The following is a 26,954-nucleotide window of genomic DNA, read 5'->3' as shown; positions in this document are numbered from 1 at the left end:
TTCTTCAGTTAAGGAGCTGAACCTTTTTAGTCTTGAACAGAGAAACACTATACAATCTCATCAGCCCTTCATACAAAGACCATTGCAAAAAAATATATGATTTGCACAGAGAACACTTTATAGATTAAATTGCAGATTTTGTTTAATAAACTTCATGACAGTAATATAATAAAATACCATTTCATTCATTAAACAGTATAATATGTTGTAAATTTATTGAATATGTTGCTTTGTGACACACTTTCATCAGTTTCCATACTAGACTGTGCTTTTTCTTGCATAAACCAAAACTGTTGCCTAAAGGTAATTTTGCTTTAAAGTTTCAGACTGCCTATGTCTTGGGGACTGCTGCACTCACTGAATTGAACCTAGGCAGATTTCAGCCTTCAGACTTGCACCTCGCAGGGTGCAGAGATACACCCACACCAAGACACTACAATAATTCATTGAATTTCTCTTCTGACTTAACAACAAAGACCACCTTAAGAGTTCAGGCAAGCCCTGCATTAACAGAGGGTGGCATAACGTAGTTAAGAAAGCATTTCTACTCATAACTGACAGGTCGAAAACTTAAGTCACTGTTGCAGACACAACTGCTGTACCCTTAAGCAAGGTACTTTACCTAGCTTTTTCCAGGCCACCCAGCTGTATAAGTGGAGACTTATATTGCTGGGAGGGTAATCCCTGAAATTGACTAGTTTTCCATCTAGAGGAAGTTACATGTTCTGTAAGCCACTTAATGTTACAGAAACCAGAATGAGCTGTGGCCTAATGAGTCACTTCCATATAGAGCCTAAGCATCAAGTGAAAAGGAGCTCTAAGCCATTAAAGCCTGCAGCATTTTAGTCCAGCTATAACTTATAAACTCTTTTGTTTGTAGGAGGGTAAGAATTAAAACTTCCCCGAAGCAACATCTCCTCAAAAACTGTTACTTGCACTGTTATTGGTTAAATGTAGCATAATTATTCAAATTTCTTACTGACATGCCGAAAAAAATAATACTGCAACAAGCGATGGAACACATGGAAACTAACAATATATATTTTTTAATTTAGATAGGATTCACACCAAATAATACCACAGAATCTGCACTTGTTAGAGTTATTACACTAAAACACAAAATAAAATGTTAAATTAAGATTTCTGACCTTCTATTTGTAAATCTCAATGCTTCATTCTGGTGCAGGTGATCATGTCTTTGGTCTGTTTTTTTTTTTCTGGAAAGTTTTGATGACGTTTAAAAAAAAGCACAATTTTGTACTGTAAGTCTGCTTCATGTTTACCAAATGTTATTTGTGGTGTTCAACAAGGTTCTGTTTTTGGAGCTATGCATTGCTCTTTATACTCAGTATTCTAAAGATGAATTATTTGCAACGTAGATTCTGTGCAGATGACAGTTGTATATTCCATCGACACTTTCAATATTCTATTACATCATATATCATATAATGTTGGCAACAATAAATTATGAATGTATAAAAATGTCTTATTAGTATTAGTTTTAACTTTTTAGGTAGAAGTACTTTTTAGAAGTAATGTTTTAACAAGTTTTTAGAAGTAATGTTTTAACTTCTAATGTGAAGTAAGTAATATGAAATAATATACTTCTCACATATGGTAAAGGACTAAGTGTTGACCCACACATCAGGAATATTAAAAGACTGTGATTTTTTATCTTGGTATAAAATAACATTATTTTATCTTCTGGTTGTTGTTTTTTCATTTACTAGTTAATTATTTCAGAGCTTTATAAAGTGTATTGAGAATCCATTGTGGGTTGAAAAGCATTTTATAAATACTGTATAAAGGTATTTAACATTTTGGTAAAATAGGACTCATAAACAAACTGGTTCTGCATGAACATTGTTTGGCCAATCAGCTACTGTACATTCTTGATAGGTATCATTCTAGTGACAAAACAATTACACTTAGCAAGAAAATTCACACTTTATTCTAATTGGTTTAAGTACTTAACCTTTATTTTGGATACAGTTTTTTTTAATTGTGGTCCTATTTTATCAAATTGTGGCATCAAGCAATCACAGTAAAAATAACAAACTACCACCATTCATAACCTGTTTAGCAAGCCGAATCTAAACTGTGCTAAGCTGCAGAAGTATCATCCTGGGAATAATTACAATTAAATAATGCTTAAATGCATTAAAAATGCAACAAATAAAGTAGGTCCTATAATAAGCAATCCATAACAATCTTACTGCCACATGGTTGTACTATAGTTTCAGCCGAATGGAAAGTGTTTGAAAGCCTCCAAACCTGCTTGCAGTTTTCAAGTTTTTTTTCTTTTTTTTGCTCACTCTGCTATATTTGTTCAATGGAAAACAGCAGCATCAGGTTAGTGATTGATTATGGAGTGGAGACAACAGCCAAAATAAAGCAATGGGTCATTTTCCATTTTTAAATAAATATGGAAAAGAATAGAAACTGCCAAGGGTATTAATTCAAACTGAATGGAACCTCAATAAAGCAAATTCCTACACAGCTATTTCAGTTCATCATTATGGTACATACATCCCATACCAATCTTTTGTCTTAAAGCTTGACAGCTCACAACTGTTATTCTGGTCCTACAGAGTGTTCTATATTAAATCAATATATAATATTACCAAGGTCAAAATGTACACCATTTCATGTGCTATATATTTCCTGACCTTAATGACACAGACCATTTGTCTCATAATGGCAAAATGAGAACTCTTTCTTCTCTTTGAGAAAAAGAAGAAGATAGATTGTATAGATTGTATACTGTAGCAGTGTTTTAAAAGGGAAATAATGTTTCAGTCTAATACATAATTTCTTTATAGAGCTGTTTATTAAACTATATGGTTGTTGCATTAAGAATACAGTAGCATGTTAAAACAAAATAAATCACACACTATGTTGGTGGTTAGCAGTGAAACATTCAATTCTGGCACCAGACAAGACATGGTAGATAGACTGTTTAATTACAAATGTTGAAAGTGTGATTTATTTATAGCGTATGGAAAATAGTTTGCAATATATGTGAAAAATGCCCTGTCTGACTTTTTCTATTTACAGCCTTCTTTGATCTGATGGTTTTTGATCAATAGCCAACTAAAAAGCATGTCTGTCTTTGCTGGAAACAATGATTATTCCTGCATTGTTATCCAAATTGTTTCACACTGATAATTGAGTTTTTCTGTAAACATTCTATATTTTATTAATTGTGGGCAATAACAACATTTATGAAGCCTGAAGAGTATCAAGTTCTTATGAAGGAACAATTGTAAGGATGATATGTACTATGAATGTCAATGTGAACATTATAATCTATATAAAATATCTAAAAATAATTGTTTTTCAGTGTCCATTTATTGAAACATTTTAGACGAGTCTTGCTTACATTACTATAACTAAGGGCTGCATGGTTTCCAATCTACTGAAAATCCATGGAAAGTCCAAACAATGATAGGAAACATTACTGCTGAAATCAGACATTTTAACCCTTGACCTGTCAAGTAGAATTTAGAAAAAATAACTTTCCTTCAGCCAACCCTTCACTGAGTAGTTTAGAAAATTAAGAAGTCATATTTTCCCAATGTAATTATACCTTTTGATGAACATGTCTCAAAACCTGGCTAAGTAGATATAGACAAAAGGTTAAGCCTTTTCACAATTTTATGAAAACTGAAGAGTCCAACACTTCTGTGATCCCACAGAAGCAAGACCTTTCTGTGGGATCAAAGCTCTCTCTAGTGGCAAGGAAAGGAACAACAGGTTGTGTAAGTGAAGTATTAACCTAGAGAAAAAAAAAGTAGAAGAGGATTTTTTAAGTGTAGTTATATATGTATGCAGATGGAGCAAGCTCAATATTAAAACAGTTTTCTTCAAAAATTTTAAAAAACACTTCCATTTTTATAAACAAGGTAAAGTGTTTAATTTAGAAGCTAATAAATGTTCTATTAAAAACCCATACATTGTATATACAGTGAAAAGTGTTAAATATCGGAACAGTAAAGTGAAGCTTGACATTTAAATGTGTATTTCAGATCACAAGAGAGCTTTTATTTCTTGATTTTTGGGACAAAAATGTTTTTATGTTAAATTCCCCCCAATTTCAGGTCAACATAAGTAGTGGGGGAAATAAACTTAAAGTGATTACGTCCTAAAGTAATAGGCACACTGATCAGTCAATGTTTGCCAACGTTTGCCAAACCAATGTTTGAAGCTCTCTCTGGTGGTGAGGAGGTAGAACCATACAAGATGCTTTGACAACCTTTCTCTGTAGCCATGTTCAGTTGTTGCTTGTTTGTTGGGTTTTGGAAGTTTAGTTTCCTATTCAACAAATAAAAAGGATGTTCAATAAGATTGCAATCAAGAGATTGATTTGACCAAAAGTTCTGAAGAATTCCTTGCAATGTCCAGTATGTTTTTGGTCATTGTTGTGCTGCAGGATAAAATGCCAACCAATGAGTGTCTCTACACTTTACAATGCATTCTGCTGCTGCCATTATCAGTTACATCATCAGTAAAGAACAGTGAGCCAGTTACAGAGGCAGCCATGCAGGCCCAATTCATGACATTAACTCCACCAAGCTTCACAGACAAGTTGGTTGCTTAGTATCATTTGCAGTTCACCTCTTTCTTAACACTTTTGGTTTTCTGTCACTTTATATTAAAGATATATATCTTCATCTCATCTGTTTATGAGAACGCCTGTGGCTCAAGTTTGCTCTTCTTTGTAAATACTTATATAGCTTTTCCATTTTTAATGGTGATGAGAGGTTTACATCTAGCAGTGTAGCCCTTATGATTCTCCAGTTGAATCACACAGTAAATTGAAATACGTTCACCCCTTCATTCTGGAGATGTCTGTAATCTGGTTAGATGTTATTTTAGCATTTGTCATGTCAGTTCTAATGCTTTTTCTGTCAACAATTGCTGTAATCTTCCTTGGACAGCCGTGTCTTTGCCAATTGATTACTCCTCCAATAATTTCTTTCTATTTCAAGAAATTCCATGATTTTGTGATGCCCAATACAATAGGTCCAATTGCAATTATGCCATCTAACACAAGTGGCAGAACCAGAAAGTAAGCCCCATAGGCTGGAAACAAGTCTATATATTCATTGACCAGGAATAAAAACACTTCCATTTACTCTCTGTATGTGTTTCAGTCTGGTGGTGAATGTTTAGCACAGATCCAACCATGGAATTCATGGTAGTTTTAAAACACTTTAGAATAACGTTCTAGGGAACAAATCAGGAAAACTTTATAAAATCATTTTGAAGATCCTTAATATCTTTTTGAAGTCCTTCCATGCTGATTAGCTAGGCAAGGAGGAAACTGCAAAGAAACAGCAGGAGATCAATTTCATTATTGAAAGGTAAAGAACAGGAACAAAATGTTTCAGCCTTCTTCAGATGAGAGGGATAAAGATTAAGTAGCAAATAAATAAGGCACAGAGGGAAAAAAAGAGTTGATAAGAAGCGGCAGAGAGAAGTGGGAAAAATCTACAGAGTAGATGAGAATGAGTGTCCACACTCAGGGAGAAGAAGAAGACAGGTATGGAAAGCTAAAACCTGCAAATGAATAGAAAGGATTTAGAGAAATAGGAGTCTGTCATTGTGAGAAGTGGTAAGATGTGGTCCAACTTTAAGGATAATTTTGGTTTTGGATGTCTTCCTGGGACTGTTTCAAAACCGTGGTGTAAGGACCATGGTGTAAGGCCGATGCAGAGATCAGAAAGATTATGGCCTTTGATCCTCAAGCTCTGACATTGTCCCTGAAATGGTCTGCTAGTTTTCTTCCTGTCTCACAAATGTTCAATGGCTGGGTATTTTCTGCAGGACCATCAATGACAAGGTAAGCCTCTTTGGGTGATCATCTCACCTTGAATCCCGAAGCGCTTCTGCATTTCTGCCTGTGGCTCTTGACTCTAGGATACCACTCCGAAGTTGAATGTCTTATTCTGCCCCTGAAGCCTGGCACGGGATCCCGCTTCGTAACCGAGGCTGCTCAAATCTGTGATGGGCTGTCTCATCAGGGTAGAGATTCCTGGGCTAGATGCCGACCACCCGCTTTTCGCTACTGGGGCAGTCTGATTGCTGTCTGCTCAGATTACGGCAGTCTCCTCTCACCCTGCTCCAGAATATACCGGTGTGATCGCAGTCTTCTCAGTCTTCTCAGATTAATGCAGTCTGCTCTCACCCTGCTCCAGAATATACCAGTCTGCTCGCAGTCTGCTCAGATTACTGCAGTTTGCTCTCAACCTACAATAAAATATACTGGTCCGCTCGCACCCTGCCTCATGTCATGGCAACCTGCTCGCATCCGGCTCCAGCATACATGGGTCTGCTTGCACCCTGCACCGGATTACTGCAGCCTGCTGGCATCCTGCTCCAGACGTCTGCAATTTACCCTGACCCTGTTCTCCAGATTCCCATGGCCTGCCTGGACCTATTCTCCTGATCACCGTAACCTTGTGAACTGCACTGTACAGAGTCTCCTGGTCTCTGCCCTGGACTTCTCCTGGTTGGCCCCCTTCTCTGGTGGTTCTTTCCTGAACTCAGGAGGCAGCATGTCCAGGGTCCAGGATCCCCAGAGCTCTGTCTGTGCAGTTCCCTGACCTCCTGGCCCACAGCCCAGTTCTGTTCCCTGGTTTGGCCTATCCATTTTTACCTTTTCTGTTCCCTGTCTTTTTCTGGCCGCCCTTCTGGCTCTTCTTCGAGGCAGCTTCCTTCCTTGGTTCAGGGCTCTTTCCCTTTCCTAACATTCCTGCTTCTCGGGCTGTCTAGATCCTGCTCTGTCCTGTTCTCCCTGTTTTCCCTGTCTCTTCTCAATGTCCCAGCAGAGCCTTTTCTTCCGTCCTAGGGAGCCAGGCATCCTGTGTCCACTTTGTCTAGAGAGCATACTCCTGTTAGCCTGGTCTCCCTGAGGATTGATTCTGGGATCTGACTGGGACCACTCCAGGCGGCTGTGCTGACTCCAGGCTCTGACAGCTGAGAGGCACATTAGGACAGGTCCTTGCCTCCCATCCTTGCAGAAGTCTTCCTCAGTGGGTCCAGAAGTCCAGAAGACGCCTGGGTATCCGATCCTGATAGCAACCAGGCATCTCCGTCACAGAGAGTATGTGGAGATTGTGTTGACAGTGCACGCTTGACCTGTTCACAGAGGAGACCCCCCATTAAGAGTGTGAGTCTTGAATCACCAGTTCCCAAACCCTCTGACTAGACCACCGCATGGGGGTTTCCTGCCTTGCCTGTCCAGTGAGACCACTCCACTCAGTGAAGCCCCAGGAAACAGTGCAGCTGCACTCCAAAGAGACTTCTTTTCTGGCCCATGCATCGGCCAGGATGTTTGCTGGCCTGGTTCCCTGGCTACCTGGAGGACTGCCTCCCAGAACTATGCAGCCTCCTTTGCCGCTCAGGGCTCAGTAGCTGGTCCCATCCCAGAGGCGAGGGTCTCAGATTCTGTTTGGTGGGCTGGGTTGGGCAGTCTAATTAGGGGCTGTCACTTCTCTGTGTCAGTCTCTCTCTCTGGTCACCAGGAATGCAGACACTTAGCATCCCTTGGACAGCTGCAATGCACCTTGTTTTCTTTCTGTCTTTCTGTTCACACTTTCCCTCTCTGCCGGATCATCCTAACCCTCAATCAGTCAGGTCTCCTTGAGAGTTCCATCTCTCTCAGGTCCCTTGCACATGGGCTCTTAAGCATCACACCCATGCAGCAGTATCCCACTGCATCATAACATTTATATGATGAAATGTTCTAAAAACATGCTTATCTTAAAAGAATTGTACTTCCGACTTATGGCATCCAAAGGAGAGCAAAAGTTGCTGATATTCACATCACTGAAGACTGTAAGTTACCCAGCACATACAGTACAGTACATAACTAGATAAAGGATCACAGTAATGTATCTACTGGTCTTATAATATATAATATACAGTATATCTTTATAATAAAGAAATAATACAGATATATCATTGTTTGTTTATGATGTTTTTATTATGCACTTTGCAAGTCTGCATACATAAAAATTGGGGGAAAAGTCAGAAACGTTTGCAAACATCTGCCTCAGCTGAACATTATAAATGTTTACAGTTGCAGTATGTTTCTGTATTTTATTCTTAAATTCAAACATATCAGACTGACCAGTGCTTAGTCTTTTAAAGCAATATCTGGTAATTTTAATTTTGTTATGTTATGCTTAATAGCCAAATACTGTTGCATATGAAGTAGTGGTCTTATAGAATTAAGCATGTAAAGAATCAGAACAGATTATTGATTTGTCTGGAATCTGAATGGCCTCATAACTATAATTAGAAATGTAATTCAAAAACCTGTGTTTATATCCAAAAACATTTTGTGGTTTTAGATTTTTTTAAAGAAACAATTTAGAAAATTCACACTTTTAAAATACACACATATTAACAATTAGGATATAATTATGAAAAATACCTCAGAACTCAAACAGCTCTGTAATTTTCACATCAGGATATTATACTGATCATACATTGAAAGTCAGTGAATGCAAAATTCCTCCATTTGAAAGGTAACTTTAAAAAACAAACATTTTACTTGTTAAATCACAAATATAGTATTTAAAAACATAACCCACTGTGAAGAAATCATTGTTATGAAAGTTAAATAATGGAGTTTATGTAGTATGTCTTACCATTGTTTTTATAAATACATCTTATGAATTTTTTTTCACATAAATACATGTATTATCATAGCCTTCTTTGGGACAAAAGGCCAAAACCTCATTATTTTCAAAAAGTCAATATTTCACAATTTAAAATGTTTCAAAATATTTATTGGTAGCTGAAAAACATAACAAATTTTATTTTGCACTTTTTAAAATAAAACTTTCAATAGAAGTAAAAGTGCATTAGACTGCAATATATATTTATTACACAAGTTTTATTTCAACATTTATCAAATATCTTGAAAGGCCAGTTTCATTAAATGTTTGCATTATGTCAGGATTTACTACATCAAAATGATTCAAACTGGTAATTTTCTTTTTTATAACCTTTTTTCCTATTGTGTTAAAGGCAGCTGTGAAATTGTCATTGGCATCAGATTGTTGATGGTGATTTCTTGTCGGGTTTGGCAGCGAATCATTGCCATAATTGCTCTTCTGAATCTAAAAGCCCAGAAAAATCTTGTTAGTTTGAAAGGACCACTTTCTGCATTAAAAAAATAGAAACATTAACTCTGCACAGTGTCACCCATGATTTTTAACACAGTATGTAACATTTCCATTATATTTCTTTATAGTTTGGCAACATTTAATAGATTCTTAAACAACAATCTTTATCCAATATCCATTAAATCATGTGGCAAATGACTTGTCTATTAAATCAACTCTTTTCAGAGTAGATGTAGCGCACATGTGCTAAACACCAGATGGCCAGATCTTGAACCCCCACTTAGTACACAGACTGGTAACTTAATTACAGCTGATGCCTAAATGGATTGAACCCTCTTTTCAGTGAATAATCATGATAGGTGTGTATTCCTATGCAAATGTTGTATTTTGGGATTAAATCTTTATCTGACATGGGGGAGAATGTAATGAATGCTGGTTATAAGCCATGTACCTTCTGGTTTGTCAAGTGAGTCAGCAACTTGTCCTAACAGCCTGAGTTTGGATCCTTGTACAGGACCCAGTACAACTCTTTACAAATACATAGACATGCCGTCTTGATATAATACTGTTGTTTTCTTTTCTCAGTACAACAATAGAAGCCATATCATAATAATTTGTGCTGCACTGATAATAATACTAACAGGTGATCAATCTAGATTAAAAACATACAAAACTGGGGAGTGACTATAGGAAAGATCACATTTAAAATGTCTTTAAATGGCTGGCATTTTCCTCCTTGTGACTAGTAAATGTCACTCACTCAGGACTGTGAGACTACCTCTACTTCCTTACATTCTTTTCATTTGATCTGATTATAAGCAGGATCACTACAAAGCTGAGTGAGAGGGAACTGTAAAAGTCTAAATGCAGTTGAGTACATGTAGCAATAAAATTAGTTTTGTATCTCAGGTCTTACAAAACATCCTTATAATGGACTGATGTCTTGATGTAGATGAGTCAAATTGCTACAGATAAGATACTCAGTTGTTTGCCTATGAAGGTGATTCAAATCCAGAGTTTGACTGCATTTGACACATTAATGCCTTTGCTCACTTACCTTAGAAAAATAAAACCATAGAAACCACTGAACCCTTTGAAAAAAGTTAACTTTCTTAACTGTTTCATTAGTAGCATCATATAGTAAAATGCTGAATCACTCAATGCATACCTGTTTAGTACACTAAATCATTTTCAAGAGTATCTCATTTTAGACACTGACAATTGGGAAGAGAGATTTCCTGGTATTTGAAAATACAGGAACTACAGATTATTGAAAAGAACAGCGAAGTTGGCCCAGGGACTAACATTTTAAACTCCTTTCATCATTATTTTAGGATTTAAATCTTTATAAGTTTATTTAACAAGAAAAATATCCTGTTTTTATGTTAACTCTAAAATTAAGAGGCCGTTTGATGCACCACATTATAATAAATAGCTTTTCTATCTATACTACCATAGGTTATGCTCAGCTTCTTAGCAATACAGCAAATCTATCTGATTGATTGATTTCTAATAAAACTGAAAATAAAAACATAATTTTAGGTTATTGTTATGTTAATAAAATGTTAGAATACTTTACTGTATATAATTTAATCAGTATAATATGAACAGGAGAAGTCTGTTTTAAATTGCTTTAAATTGTCTCGTTTTTATTATTGAAAAACTTAAAAAACTTAAAAACACTCTAAGCATGTGAATCATAAATCCTGTGTCATATGTTTTGTAAGATCTTGCTTTATTTGGAATAATTAAGACTGTTGCTTTATTTTTGGTCACTGTTGCTGACTCACTGGAATGTACTGCAATCTGAGTGTAAAACACAATACATACTGTACAGTGACTTTTTTATTTTATTTTATAAAGCTTCAAATAAAATTTTAGATGGAACCCTTCCAGACTGGGGTGAATGTTAAGAGCAGCAGTACAGTGAATTATTTTATGAACATGGAGCAATATCCCAAAACAATAGTCGATTAATTGATATTTTTCATAATCACATGATCAATAACTCAGTATACAGTATGTTCTGTGATGAGATGACACATTCAGACAAGACAGCAGATCTTGTCGCAACTGCATTCCCCAGAAAGCTGTAGAGAACAACTTGCCACTTTCAGTCACCTACCCAATTGTAAGTAGACAATTGTCAGGTCTAAGCATAGACAAGGGTTTTCTAGTATACTCACATACTGTATGAACATTGCCATTAGGAAGCATTTCAGATCTGTACATAGAGGTACATAATGGAAAAATTATCAAAGCCATAAACCTGAGCAATGACAATATGCTCACCTGAAACAAATATTCCTTAATTATTCAGTAGTAATTTATTTACTTATTTAAAAGATAACCTTATGTTCTCAAGTATATGGAATTAAGAGTTTTCCCTCTTCACATCCCCTTTGGTTCAACACAGTGCATGGGATTAGGCCTTCCATATATTGACATACTTAAAGCTGAAATACTTAAGATGAATCTTTTTAGCCTGGAGCAAAGTTGTGTCACTGAGATTATTAAGAATAAGAATAAGGGGTCCTGAAAAAAAATTTTAAAGGCGTATGTAGTGCACAATAGTCACAAGTTTAATGTTAAATATAAATAAGAATAAAACAGGGGAAGCACAGTGGCATGGAGTTTGTATGTTAAATTTTGGATTCTATAATATTTCCAGCTGAGCAGTTATAAAACTGATGCCATGTCACTAAGTTCTTCACGACAACTGTGTCTAATTTATGCCTTAAATGTCTTAATTTTAAATTAAGAAATTGAAAATTCTGTTCTGTCGGTGCCTTAAGTAGAGTATTGTAGGTTTTCACAAAGACAAAGTTTTCAATTTTGCAATGGTCTACGTGGTAGACTGTCAAAGATCACCTTACAAAAAGTCTAATATGTTCACAAATCACACTATAGAAGCTCATGATGTGTCTTTTTCTGGAGAATATTTCAGTGCTGTCTTAAATCCCTGCACCAACCTTTTGTTAGATTTCACGTAGACTTCAAGATACAGTTAAAAAGACTTTTAAAGCCATGTACAGTAGGACATCTCTCTCTCTCATATTAGTGCCTTTCTAATATATGCATTCTTCTTGTCTTGTCTTTGACCCCCAACAATAACCCAACCACTGTGTGTGATAGTACCTAGACAAAGTGATAGAGTGTGACATACTTTAGTGGGTATGGCTATAGACTTTTAACTCGAAGACTGGATTCGATCCCAAGGTGAGACTTTTAATACAAATAGGTTACAATTGTCTGTTTTCAAATAAGACTTTTTTAAAACACAATTCCTATAGATTATATATTGATGTATTTTGTTTGATTATTTTTTCTAGTTTAAATTTCCCCTGTCTTTATTGTACAGTAAGATACATTTCTGAAAGTTACAATAAAAGTTAAAGCTTAATATTAACATTGTTAATTAATTAATGCTATAATGTTATATCAATATTAATAATAGTTGTAATAGTCTATTTCACACAGTCACATGTATATCACATGTATATCTTCTGGTCAGCATGCAATCTATTGAATTGTATGAGGGTACTCTGACTATTGCTGGAAATATCTCCATTTTTACTTGAGCTTGTAGCGATAAGGTAGATATTAGCTCAGCAGAAGAAACATGAGTGAACACCTTTTGTTAAACCATGCCAGAAGAATGACTCAACTTGTTGTCTCCATGTAAAAAAAAAAACATTTCTAACAGAGAGGGACGGTAGTCTTGAGAGCGTCTTCTCGATTTTGCATGCCACATGCAAAATGACAGACCTGAATAGACCTTAAATGTGAATAAACCATTTGGGATTAAAGATGACCATAAGATGTTAGCAAGGATTTATCATTACACTCTTAGCACCTCATATATTATTGTTAATAACTTCATCACATTATCAAGAGAAGAGTGTTGCTTTTGTATTTAAAAATATTTGTTCAAATAACCATCAGAAAGCATGTGAGTGGCACAATAGATTTGATTTCAGTAAAAAAAAACAACACAGATGGATTTAGTACTTACTTCTTATTGGCAATCACATATATGCAAGGATTATAGAAGGTGGAAGACTTGGCAAAAAGGGGTGCAATTATGGCCATTGGGGCAGGAATTCGTTGAGGGTCTCCGAAGGAAGCCCAGAGACACACAATTGAATATGGTGACCATGCCACTAGAAACATCACAATCATCACGATTGACATCTGTAAAATGAGCCGGATTGACACATCAGGAATCAGGACAATGTCTTTAATTTAAATAAACAGAAACAAGAAAGACTAAGAAGAACAAACCATAAAAATACAATACTAATGTAAAGATGTTTGATTCATGACATTTGTGCAATATCATATTTAAACTTAGTAAATTAGCAGAAAATAACTTATTAAAATTATGTTTTACTTACAGTAGTTAAAACAATCACAAGTAAGAATTTCAACATAAAGCAATTAAACACAGTGCCAGTCCATTACGCTTGATCTTTATCCTAGCTGACATTTTTTTCAGAGGGGAGCCCTGATAATGAACAAAAAGACTAGGAAGGGAGTGAAAAGAAGAGAAATGTAAAGAGAGAACCTTAAGTTTTAATTCAGGAAACATGATACAGTCATGGAAATATTCAGGGACTTAAACTGCATGTACAGCTACAGTACATAGTAGAGTGCAATTCTTCCAGTATTATCTATATGTTCCTTTATATTTTATTTTCAGTATATGTATATATTATCTATATAATGTAAAATATGTATGCACTATTTTATCCATACTGAACACAAGCAACATTTAATATAACTAGAAAACATCCATTATATAGGTCCATGAGCTATCAAAACATGTTAACATTAAAAATGTTTAAGCTATGTTTTCTAATAAATCTATAAACACCTATACAAGTAATTAAATATGCAGCTTTTATTCCAAATCCAGTTTTGAATAAGGATATACTAAAAAGAAAACAAATAGCAGGCTTAATTATGTGGAACCAGTGTAAATATAAAATAAGAAAATCCTTACCTTTGTCACAGCCAATTGATCTGACCAATCCATGTTGATGTTCTCCAAGCAGTTGCTGCTGGTATACCTTTTCATTGTATGAGACACATTGTAGTAGCAGTAAAACATGACCAATAGGGGAATCACAAAATTCACAGCAATCACTGACATGGTGTAAGAAACAAATGACCTGCATATGGACACAAGGAAGTTGTGGTTACTTCAATTATGAAGGCCAAAAGAAAAATAAAATACCTTGTGTTGTAGACATTTTTTCCTTCAAGTAAGTTAATTTTAAAAGGGCTTTCTACTTGCAGAATGAGACAAATAGCCATTCTTCTTATACATATTTTAGTTGTACAGCAAAGGTCACAGTTTATGTCTCCATTGATGGAATTTCTCATTCTGAGTCTCTTATGTCATTGCCTTAGTATATTTGCAAATGTTGTATAATGCAAAAATTCAATTTGGCGAAAAAATTTAAACATGTATAAACAGTATAAGACTCTCTGTGAACCTTAGTAATGACTGTACTACCACAAGTGTATAGTAAATACATAGATATTCTGTGAAAGAGCTGAAGCACAAGGCTACTTCATCTATACTTCATGAAGACATTTCAGAATACAAAATTATAAAAAGCAGTTCTTTACTATTCTGGAATTCAGTGTATAATATCATAATCAGAAAACAGAATTTTCTAATAACTCCCGAATATATCAATTAAATGATGTTTTACTTACAGTAGCTAAGTACTAGGTGAAGTTAACTTAGAACACTGAAAGTATCCAGTTTCCCACAGCAAATGGAAAAATTGAAATACACTCACGAATCATTGTTTCTCCAGTTTACAGTGCATGTTGCTCCAGTAGGATCAGGTGCATAGCTTGCCCAACCTAAAATGGGCATAGTGGACCAGAAAATGGCATTGATCCAGGCAGCACCAATTAGGCTAGCATAGGTGTGACTGGTCATTTGCTGTCCTTTTGGAAAAAGAAACAAATATGAAAAGAGTTAGGAGTCTCACCAAAAAACAGAAAACATTTACTAGAAAACTATTTTGGCTAAATAAGAACAAGTTTTAGGACATTTTTGGCTAAATAAAGGGACATCGAATTGAAAACACATGATTTAAGCTACACAAGTATTCTTTTTTCTGGGACATTGGGATTTACAATATCACTCAAAATTAATATCAGTTAATCTTTATGATTAATTTAAGATGTGTGTACCTTAAAAAATATTTTTTTACCCATTATTTTGTCTCCACAATGTTTTGCAGAAGTAAAGAAATTATGTGCTGGATATGGGTTGAGTGAACACAAAGTTCCAAACAGTGCAAGGAGATTAAAGGCTTGAATTTAGGACCAGAACTTATTTCATGATTATGTGAGAATTGACTCAACTTCTGTTGAGCCCATTGGCATCCAGATATATGTGCTTAACTCAGTGGAGTCCAAAATTAATGTAATAAGTACACTTATAATAAAAAGTAAAACACTTTTTTTAAACAGGTTAACAGAGCAGGCACATAAAAACAGATGGTAATTAAAACTAAATAAACTATAATGATGAAATAATGGACAATATTGATCTTAAATAAATCTGTAATGACATAAAGATGGTGCATCTTCCATATACTGCAAAAATGAGAAACAATGTATTAATCTGAGCTAGTGTATGGTCAATAACTGGATATCTGTGAGCTGAAAAATGCCTGAAAAATAAAAGTGTCATAATAATCCAAATTCACAATATCTCGTTATCACAAATGCTGTAGGAGAAATGATAGAGTACATTACATAAATGTGTATTTCTGACTAGGAAGCATTCGTAAAATTCTTGCCTTCTTTGTATAGATGATTGTGGACATAGATGAACAGACCCTGTCTTGAATAGTCTTGATGATTCAAAAAGCTCACAGGTTTTCAAAGGAACAGATCCTGAACTCAGCCAAAATGCCAGCCAGACCAAAGACAACAAAACAAAACTGTTGTCCCCATGAATTCATGCTTTCAGTTCCATTTCCCTGAACATTCTGTTTGTAACAGGCTTCATTCCTACAATCCATGATGGTTCCTCTCGTCCATGAATTCTGTAAGCATGTTGATGATGATAAGGATGATGCTGTTAATTTTGATTAATGAGGACAAAGGATTATACATGTTATCTGTGTCAGTTTTAAATTAAATTTTGGTTATATTAATGCACATTGAAAATACATGTGTAAAGTGAACCACAGGAATACCTATATCAGGTCTGCATATGGTGAAGTAACGGTCAATGGCAACCACAGTCAGTAGTCCAATGCTTGCCATCCCAAAGAAGATATTTAGCGCAGCATATATCTAGGGGAAAAAAGACATGTTATTGATTAAATGTTGGCATTTACACGAATGCCAACATGAGTTATTGTACTATTTATAAAGCTTTGTGGATACCCAAAGCTTTAGAAAAATGCAGTATAAGTAAATAGGCCTATTCACAAGTAGTTTAAAATAGGTAGCTGTGTCAGCATGCTTAGGCTGCAAAAAATAAGTAAAGGTGTTCACACCTGAAGAAGGCTCCACAGCATAAATGTTCTGTCTCATTTAATTTCTTTTCAGTATGGAATTAAGCTTTATTTATTCCTATTCACAAATAGGTCATTCAATTCAAATAGGTCATTCCACTCATGTAGTTAATGTAAAAAGTGGAAAAACCTTAAGGGGAACTGCAAAGCTACTTTTATATTTTTTCACTCATACATCACATTACATTCGTGATTACAGTGACTAGTGAGCAGGAAGAGCCACTTCACGTCACAATTCTCACAAACTCTCACTCTCACCTGTGGTGAGACCAGTGTTTTACAACAAAATGGAGACTATACAGTACTTTCACAAAATTCACAATTTTGTGCTTAATTCAGAATTTTTTCAGTGCCGTCAATACATTTATTTTGTTACCAAGATAAAATAAAATAACAAGTCTGAGAAATGGGGCTGCAGTTCCCCTTTTAGTGTTCTTCAATATCCAGTCCTTAAAAAATGGTGCTTAATATGCTAATGGTTTGTTAAACAAAGGGAAAATTCCAAAATACACTGAGTAAAAAAGGTAACATTGAAGAGTAACCAAAGAACACATAATACCTGCACATTCTAATGCACATTCTTCACTCAAATATAGTCAAAAATGGAGAAATCTATGCTACTATAAACGCTACTGTATATCACCCATACCATAGTGGAACACAGTCATGTTTTTTAATGTTTGTTAAGAAGGAGATTTTGACTGATTTTTCTGCAAGTCTTTAAAATATTAATAAACATTTGTTACTACGTATAATATGGTCCACTAACCACAGGGCCATTATGTATTATGGTGTGCCTAAGAAAGATACCGTTTTTCATATGGTTTATATTTACAGTCTCAAAATGTACACTTGGTTTTCAATGCTAATGCTCATCTTTCCAGAAAGATACACTTAGAGAAGAAAATTGTTCATGTCACACCACACTGTCCAACTGAATAAAGAAAAAAAATGCTTTTTACAAGACTGCCAAGAGGAGGCCAATAGTTGGTCATTAATGCTTTTCAAAATACTATACGTTAGCTAAGCTGGAAATCACCTACATACCTTTCCTGTTGATTCATATAGATTCAGCCATCATGAACATAACAATTCTGTATTGATAATTGGTAGAACTACCACAGATTATATTTATTGAGTAAAGGGACAATTATGTGTAATGCGTTCTGTGCTAGTTTTGTTCTGTTAGAATAGGTTAAGACCAATAATTGCCAGATATTGTGTCAGATCTACACCTTTTAATTTAGCATTGTCAATATTGCTAACAGTTTAAAGAATATTCCAGATTTTGTAAAAAAGAAAATATATTTATATAGTTAATATATTATTTAAATATTTTACGCAACATGGAATTGCCAGTTGCTCTTATTTTAAATCCACCCAATCACCTTACTTGCTGAGCCATTTAGAAACTCAGAATAATGCCTTTTTATTATAAGTACATTTTTCCAACTCCCTTTATGGTATTTCAGGAGAAATTTCCCACACAGTGAGATTAAATTTTTTATGCCATATTCTAAACCTGATAATTACTGTGGCTTTCTATTCAGTATACCAAGACATTATTCAATAAGACCAAAGCATATATGACCAATAAGACCAAAGCAAATACAATATACATGTATTGCTATGGAATTAGCTGGTTTGGGTGGGTCAACATTTTCAGTTAGTTAGATATTCCTGAGTCAGAGATTTTATTATCTCTTTATTATATAATTTTGTAGCAATCATAGACAATTAATGCATAGCAGTCACGAATGGAAAATTGCTACAAGGCAGAGAGTATTATTTATTACTTCTGTCTTAATTTGTCATTCTAGTTTTAGTTATTTGACCAAGGGTATTCTGCATGTTTTTACCAAGTACTTTGGTTTAATTGTCATTTAAGCGGTACAGATTTTTATAATAATTTGTGAAAATTTATTTTTATACATAGTCAACAAAAGTGGTATGATATCTAATTATAGATTTTAATTCTGTATTTATTGTTGTATTTTAATCTGTTTTAATTGGATCATTTTTTGAGATACAATGTCATTTTACTGGAACAGGAGTAAAATCCTGAAGCCCTGATAGTTTGTTATGTGATGAACTTTTATGTAAAACGGTTATTCAATTTTTGCTGTTATGTAAGATCCTGTAAGTGAATATTCTATATATAAAAAGAAAAGGGATGATTAAAAAAAATCTGATTTCTGCGCTTGTAAGGGCATTGGAGACTAAACTAAACTAATCTAACCAAGCATTTAGGCTTGTTCTGTTAGTCTGAAAGTACTGTATATGTTGCAACATTTAATCTCTTAAAGGTTTAACTAGTGACTGGGACTATTTGTTCCATTCAATAAAAAGAAGGCATGTATCAGAATTTTCAGCTTTTCTTCAGTTTCAGCATAGAGTAAATCAAAACTCTCATGAGCACATTTTAGCAAATTTACAGTGTTACTCGATGGGAGCTTTCCATTTTGCAGATATTTCTTGCATTATCACACATTTCCTTAAAGACATCTATAGAAATAATTTTGGTAATTGTGTCTGAGCCCAACTCTCAGATTTCTTTTTTAAGGATGCTACATATGAATAACAAGAAGGACACCACAAGCATTGACCTTAGCAAGTAATGTTTGAAAATATAAAAAATACAGCGCTCATTTGCTAGGAGCTATTTCATGTTGATATTTTAGTTCCTCAAATATTTTATTAAGTTTGAGTCTACTGACCTGACAACCATTGTATCCAAACTTCCAGCTTCCATGGATGTCAGAGGCTGCAGACATTGGATAGCCAATGCCACTGACACCAATGTCAGTGAAAGCAAGGTTGATAATGATGGCGTTGGTGGCAGTTCGCAGCTCCTTAAACTTCACAAACATAGCTAACACTACAATGTTGCTCAGTAGGCTTATGACCCCTGAGTGCAGAACATAATAAATGTAAATGAAAAAGAGTGAAATGACAAGAACTCAGATGCAACTCTCATTTTTTAAATCAAGTGTTCTCCTAGATTGACACAAAGTTGAATTAATGTCCAACTCATACAAGCGCACAAATGAACATTGTCAAATATTGCAGAGTCTTGTGCTATCTTTACAAAAAAGATACATTTTATTGTACAATAATAAGGAAAATATTGAACTTTTCTTTCTGAAATTCAAGCAATCAAAAAAATGATGAAACATTTATTTTCAAACCCAAGGGGAACTCATTCAATTGTAAAATGCAAACTAACAAAAGCTTTAAAACTTACTTTTGTGCTTATGATCAAATAGAGGTTTATTCCTCAGAGATAATGACATTTCTTTAATAATGTTGAAATCAAAGAGAATAACATTATAAAACCAACATTATTAGATATTGTATGGTGAAAACATTCTAAATTAATTTATATATAGAGTATAGAGTAAAAAGGTCTTTCAATAACCCGGTAGAAAGAATTATCAGAAATGTATTTTGCAGTTTTCTTGTTGTTTACTTTCATACTTGACATTAAACAAATTAATCAATCAAAATGCCAGATTTTAAGACAAACTAAAGTAATAATTCTTAATTGCCAGATAAATAATAATGGCATTTTGTGGTAAGGAAATACTAAATAACATAGCAAAAATTTCAAATATATACAGAAGTTAGCCAAAATTATTTAACTCATTTCAGTACAATAAAACCTATATTCTTTTAAATTTATTGAAATAACTTAATTGTTTATTGAATTGTTGTTTATAAAAATCTGTCCTCCTAATACGTAGTTTATATTGACAGATATTTTTAAAATACATAGAACGCAATAGAAAACAATGTATGTCTACACACTATTTTTCATGATTTAAGTTAAATGGCTTCTTAAGAGAAACAATGGCTTTACCTGCGGTAATTAAATAAGCTGCAACAATGTTGTGCTCCGTCTGTGAGAAGACCGAGTGCCCCTCACTCGTGTCCACTGCCTGTGACAAGTTTGATGTCTCATTATCTAGTACCTTGGTAATAGGAATCCGAGAGAAGTTTTCCATTTTAGACAATTTAAGGGTGGTATACTGAAGCTCTATTTTTAATTAATTAATTTATCAATCCATGCAAGGCAAAAGCATTGCCAGCACAGAGCATCAACCCTATGGGAAAATGCTACCTTCTAGTATTGCCGTGAGGAGGTTTTTTCATGGGGGGGGGGATCTTAGAAAACTGAGGCTGTTGTTAGCTTACCCCAGTGAAGGATCACAAGAAGGGATTACTTGTCACATGGAATCTTTTCATTGCAAAGTAGAAACCCCACGTGCCTTATTACAAAACCAACAACAAAATGTGCGGAAAACCAGTGAGCAAAAACAGTAGTTCCCTTTTATCCACTCTGTAGTGGGTTCTAAAAAAGGAGAAATAAAAAAATCTGAAGTATCAAGCAAGCAATTGGATTGGCAGTCCAAAAGACACACAGTTTGAAGGATGTATTCACTACTTTAGCAAAACCCTTCAAATTATTCTTTTTAAAAGTAACTTCCTTTTGAAGGCACTGTTTTTACTTTTGCTGATTGCTTTACAAATATTTTTTTACTTAATCTCGAAGTGTAATATTTGTAGTAAATCCTGATCCATTTCCAAAGAGAGATGTACAGAAAGGATTACTTAATTCAACGTCCTTTAACCTAGGAAAGGGAATTCCCTGTTTTTGTTTCAAATGAACTTGTAGTTACATTTTTGACACCTTATTGAATTCATAATACAAATTTGTTCAGTTAGACATTCTGGGATATTTTTTATCCTAATCAGTTCGTCTGTACCTAAAATGAATAATCACTTCGGGACCTGAGTAATAAATCTTGACTTGCAATGTTAGTTGTTGTATCATTTAAGCCAGAGGTTCTCAAATGGGTATTCAGAAGCCCTTAGTGGTACTTCTTGGTAATGTAGGGGGTTCACAGGATCAGTGTGATATACAGACCCTAGAATACCACAGACCATATAAATATCACAACATGTCCTGCTTGTACCTTTACAGTAGAATTACATATAAAATATTCTTAAATGGGATTTGAAATAACATTCACTGGCACCAAATTATCTTAAGTGGGCTACACGTGTAAGTTGAACTCTGAGCTACGAACACAAACTAGCTACACAGATACAAACTTGCAAATGGTGATTGTCTGCCACACAACCTTGTAAAAATGGAATTTGTTATCAACAACAGAAGGGAAACACAAGAAATTCCAAAGCAGTCAAAAGAGTTTGCCAAAATCTCTTTCAGTGACAATGACTTGTGTTTTGGATTTAAAATCAAGATAAAACTAACCCAAGTGTATAATTTTTCTGAAGGAGCTCACCTATTGAATGTTTGAAATAATAATTAAAAAAAACACCAGGAACCCGAGTGCTCAAACTTAGTTGGGAAACCAGATTGACAAATTTAAGCGAACATCCACAGACGATGACAGGAAGCGTAAGAGTCCTATACAGACATGGTATCTTATGTCACAACACATTGCCAAATGTAAGTTGTTACATACTTTCAAGCGGTCTTTGATTCTTCTTGCTGCCATGGCTGGCAGCAAAGGAGCAATAAAGCCAAAAAGTATACCATTCTCCTGCAGTAATGTTTCAAGACAAATGATTAACTGATTGGGTGACTTGGAGTGCCAATCAGTTCCATAATTATACACTATAGGTTAATCAAAACTATAGAAATGGGGAATTATGCTTGGTATATTTGTATTACAATAATAGGATGTTTTATACTGTCATAAACAACTTGAGAAGTTCCTGAAGTACTCAACACGTAACCCTAAAAGCAATGTCCCAATTGTACCAAGTGATGTACCAGCTGACTTGGCAAGGCATATGCTGCGCAGTAAATGTGGAGTAATAGAGTGAAAGAAGCAGGTTGCACCCAACATTGTGTCAACTTATTGTGTTAAGCACAGAGAAGCACTTGCATCAAAAGAACTGTGTCAAAAGATTTAAATGATGTTAATTTATGTTGTGAATTTGTGAATCAAGAAAGTCCTTTGAACATCTAAAGAAGCCCATGTTGCAGCTGGAAGTCGGGTGGTAAACCTGTAGGTGGCACTTGCCCTTGGGACCAAAGGTTCTAAATAAGTGCCACAGTGCCCCGACTAGGGACAATGTACTTCTAAACGCACAGTCCTTCAGATGCATTAAACCATGTCCTGACTACTTGGTAATTACGTGTATAATGAAGAGTGGGTGGATGGAATCCCACTATCCTTGCTAAATTCCATTTTGGTCTCTTACAATCCAACTTAAATTGTACACTTTAATTCAATTGGTGAAGTCATTTCACTTTTCTCCATCAAATCTCTTGTGTAAAGGAACTGCTGACATATGCCAGCTGTATCACCTGTGTGTGTATTACATTTAAGTGAGTCCCTGTTATGTCCCCAATATGACTCAGTCTAGGGGTGAATGGGGAGTAACACATGAGCCAGGGTTTAACAGATAGAAATACACAAAAAAAACACGAATTAATACAAATTACACTATTCTACAGCCAATACCCTTTAAACCTGTCTCCTGAGAAAAGGGTGGCAAAACCAAAGCAAAGTCTTCCACAAGCTATCTGTCTACTCCAGTAGTTCTCAAACTGTTTGGACCAAGTACCACCCCTGATCAAACCAAAGCATCCAAATACCACCTACAAGTCATCTTCTCATAGGAACCCCAGAAAATCTCAATAACCAACATGAGCATGCGTGCGCGCATACACTCACATACACATATAATAAATATTATAATAATAAACTTTATTTGATATAGCGCCTTTAAAGGAGGCTTCTCAAAGCTCTTTACAGAATGACAAAAGGAACAACAATTAAAAATAAATAGTAAAAAAGCACCATTACAGTAATTGGTGAGCCCGTTTAGTCAAGCAAAGCAGATGTGAATTTATTGGTCAAGCCTTGATACAATTCACAACAGAGTCTAACAGATATTAAATCATCAGGCATTTTCTTGATGGCAAAGGCCTTGTGGTGGATGCTGCAGTGCGTCCACTTCATATCTAGAGTACCCTCTCTAATTCGTACAACTAAACCACTGTGGCAGCTTGTCATCACTCTAGTACCGTCTGTACAAACTCTGACGCATTTTATCAAGTTGATGCCATTCTCTTTGATAAATTCATTCAGAAGCTGAAATATGTGCTCTCCTGTAGTTCCTGTTGGTACCGGCTTACAGAACAGAAAGTCCTCATGTGTCATGCCCTCAAACTCGTATCTAACGTAAATGAGCAAATTTGCCATATCAACGACATTTACAGAGTCATCTAAATGCAGTGAAAAGCATCTGCTCATTTTAACGCGCTCTACCACAGTACTTTTGACATAATCCGCCATACCAATAATTCTATGAGTGACTGTGTCTTTCGGGGGGAGGGGGGCAGCAGGTCGAGCTGTTTACCAGCTTCTTCTAAACACATAATACGTGTCAGCTCTTTTGCCAATGGTGAACAAAGTTCTTCACAAGCAGTGTGGGGCTTACCTGCTTTAGCAACCCACAAGCTTGCATTTTCCACCATTTCCATTTCAGGAGTACATCTCAGAAGTTATAAGTTTTTATTTCACGCACATGGGAGCGAAACAGAGACACTCTGTATTTTTCTCAAATTAACCTACAACAGTTCTTAAATATTTTTCTATTATCTATCACGCTTTCCTGTGCTCACAAGACTGCTAGCGTTCGTAGTACGCATTTCTATGCTTTCCTGTGCTTAGAACACTGGCATTGTTCCAATATCACGCACATTCTCCTACCTCCCTATTTGCTGGAGATAACTTTTTTTAAATACAATTGGCTGCTTTTGTTCGTAGCACACATTCATATACAATGGTATAGAATTACATTTTAGTTCGTGTCCACTCAAGTATTAGCGTGTGGTGTATCGTAGCACATAGGCTGCGTAAAAAACCCGTCCCACTTTTTTGGTGCACACAAAGTTCCAGGATCATTTGGTGTACCACAACTGGTATGTGTACCATAGTTTGAGAACCACTGGTCTAACTCTATCAAAACCAAGCTATAACAGAAAAAAAAACACAGAAGCCACAACAAACCCAACTCTACACCACAGCTAAGAAAACAAATCCAATACGTCTCGCGGTTTCGTCGTTTCTTCTTCTTAAACCTCTCTTCCACACATGCGCTCCAGACGTCCCGTATCGAAATTTAAAACTGAACTGCTCTCTTCAACCAATCCAGAGAGACCCAATTTAGGGACACACCCACCTCCAAAAATGGACCACATGGGATGGGAGTGAAAAAACAATAGAACAGTCCCTTCCCGTGTTTGAAATACTTTGGGAAAAACATTACAAAAATATTTTTAAAATATCAGAAATGTAGTTCACATTTTCCAAATACTTTATATTATACATCCGTCTTTCGGATGAGATGTTAAACCGAGGTCCTGACTCTCACTAGTCAAAGGTCCCTGGGCATTTCTCGATAAGAATAGGGAGTTATCCCCGGTGTCAGGATAAAAATGTTCCCCCTCGGCCTCCAAATTGTCCTCATGTATGATTAGCTTACACATGGCCTGCGATGGACTGGCAACCTGTCCAGTGTGTACCCTGCCTTGCAGGCGCCGGCTTCCCGCATCACCACACCGTATAAAGTGGTTTGGTAAATGACATAACGTATAATATAAATTAAATTAATAATCCAAATATTATATACATTATGTTTAGAAGGCAGCTTATCTCTTCTATTGGTCTTTGTAGGCATTATATGAGTCACATTTTTTGGTAGCAGACTGGAATTTTTTTCTGAGTGGTTAGAACATAGGCCTGGGGGATGCCTTATTTGTACATAGGGTAACGTGTATGCTGAATGTAGTTAACTGTGTGTACTATCATTTGTAAATATTTATTTAATCAAGTGTACCTAAATTATCACTCTTTTCAACAAGCTGTGTCAGAGAACAAAGAACTCATGCACCTCTATAGTAAACACTTGAGTATATAGAGTTGGGAGTTATAATTATTAATCCACTCAGGTATTTTCTGATTTTCGCAACCCTCCCATTAGGAACATTATAGGCTGTATTATTATGTTTTAAAGTATCCTTTGAAAAACAATACTCAATTGAGGTATGAACAATGGAATCTTGACCTTATCATATGTAAGTAAAGATAACTTTAACTTGAATTTAAGCCCTAAACTAGGCCTCTACTGTCTATCCATCAGGGGATATTACAAAAAATATTTGAGGGGACAAATATTGCAGAGGCAGAAATTGCCTCTATGGACCTAATTGGTTAAGAGGACTTGCTATGCAGCCACATCTAGTCCAACTGTGAAACAAAATCAGCAAATGATATAATGTCTGATGGAGTTCAAAACGAGCAAACTGTATTAAGAACCTTTAAGGGGACTGTCCTATGATGCCACACTCACCTCCACAACAAACATTAAATCCTACTTAATTTGACTGAATCATGTTCAGTTAAGCTGGTACATAACCATGAGGTATCTCAGACCATGCAACCTTGACATATCTTTGTGCTACAGATTCATTGTTTTTATGATGCTGTTCATGATTAAAAAAAAAAAAACTAGAAAACTTTATTTGGATTCACAGAATTGCTATAACAATCTGCCTTAAGAAATGTCTGAAAAATTCCTTGACATTTTCCCTTGACTTGACCATATAGGAATGCCAACAAATTGCTCTATATAAAACACAGCTAACCATGAATATTGTAACTATGAACACTCCACTGTAAAAATAAAACTTATATTGTTGGTCAGAATTACTTATGCCTGCTGTAGAAATGTTATACTGAGAACAATAAAGCTGAATTAAAGTTCTTCTAGAACATGCATGAAGAGGTGAATTCTGTTTACAAGGACATTTTAGAATTTTACATTTGTTCAGATATTGGTTTTCTACTTAGAAGTAAAAGCAGTTTACTCTGCTCAACCTCAACCACAGCTCCCATCCTGCGCCATGAAGTTAAACTAGTTATACAGTAACCTCCTCTCCTCCTCTGCTCTTATGAACTAATTGCTCGGAAAAGGTAGTGAACTATTTTAGCACAATACTCACTTCTCAGTTCTGTTAATGGCCACTCTTCAAAACACAAGGTTTTAATTTTGTTTGGATACATTTCTAAAAACGTTTCATGTGGATACCTCAATATAAGTCCCAGAAATATTAGACGTTAATATAAATGCATAAAATTCAAATGTAAAAACAGAGGCAAATTCACTTACCTCTTAAAACATTTAAGATTTAATGCACTAATTAGTGAAAACT

General features: G+C 35.2%; 1 protein-coding gene across 1 annotated transcript; it reads right to left on the bottom strand.

Annotated features, from left to right (window-relative positions):
- Positions 1–7,968: 7,968 nt before the first annotated feature.
- rrh (retinal pigment epithelium-derived rhodopsin homolog) lies at positions 7,969–26,906 on the bottom strand. The gene is made up of 7 exons (XM_015345233.2): positions 20,556–26,906; positions 19,414–19,604; positions 16,373–16,472; positions 14,954–15,107; positions 14,146–14,314; positions 13,156–13,334; positions 7,969–9,134 (listed from the first exon to the last, which is right to left on the bottom strand). The coding sequence occupies exons 1-7, from the start codon at positions 20,698–20,700 to the stop codon at positions 9,029–9,031; spliced, it is 1,044 nt and encodes a 347-aa protein (XP_015200719.1). The 5' UTR covers positions 20,701–26,906; the 3' UTR covers positions 7,969–9,028.
- Between the last annotated feature and the right edge of the window lie 48 nt (positions 26,907–26,954).

This window comes from Lepisosteus oculatus, chromosome 1, assembly GCF_040954835.1.
Source record: "Lepisosteus oculatus isolate fLepOcu1 chromosome 1, fLepOcu1.hap2, whole genome shotgun sequence".
NCBI classification, from domain to species: domain Eukaryota; kingdom Metazoa; phylum Chordata; class Actinopteri; order Semionotiformes; family Lepisosteidae; genus Lepisosteus; species Lepisosteus oculatus.
This window is presented reverse-complemented; position numbering and strand designations above follow the sequence as displayed.

What these genes read in the sequence shown, in the direction of transcription:
- rrh (XM_015345233.2), bottom strand. Translation starts at nt 20,700, where the DNA reads ATGGAAAACTTCTCTCGGATTCCTATTACCAAGGTACTAGATAATGAG. An exon ending in TTGGATACAATGGTTGTCAG is followed by an intron (nt 16,473 to 19,413) that starts GTCAGTAGACTC and finishes TTTTTCCCCTAG; the next exon opens with ATATATGCTGCGCTAAATAT. An exon ending in ATCAATTGGCTGTGACAAAG is followed by an intron (nt 13,335 to 14,145) that starts GTAAGGATTTTC and finishes CTCATTTTACAG; the next exon opens with ATGTCAATCGTGATGATTGT.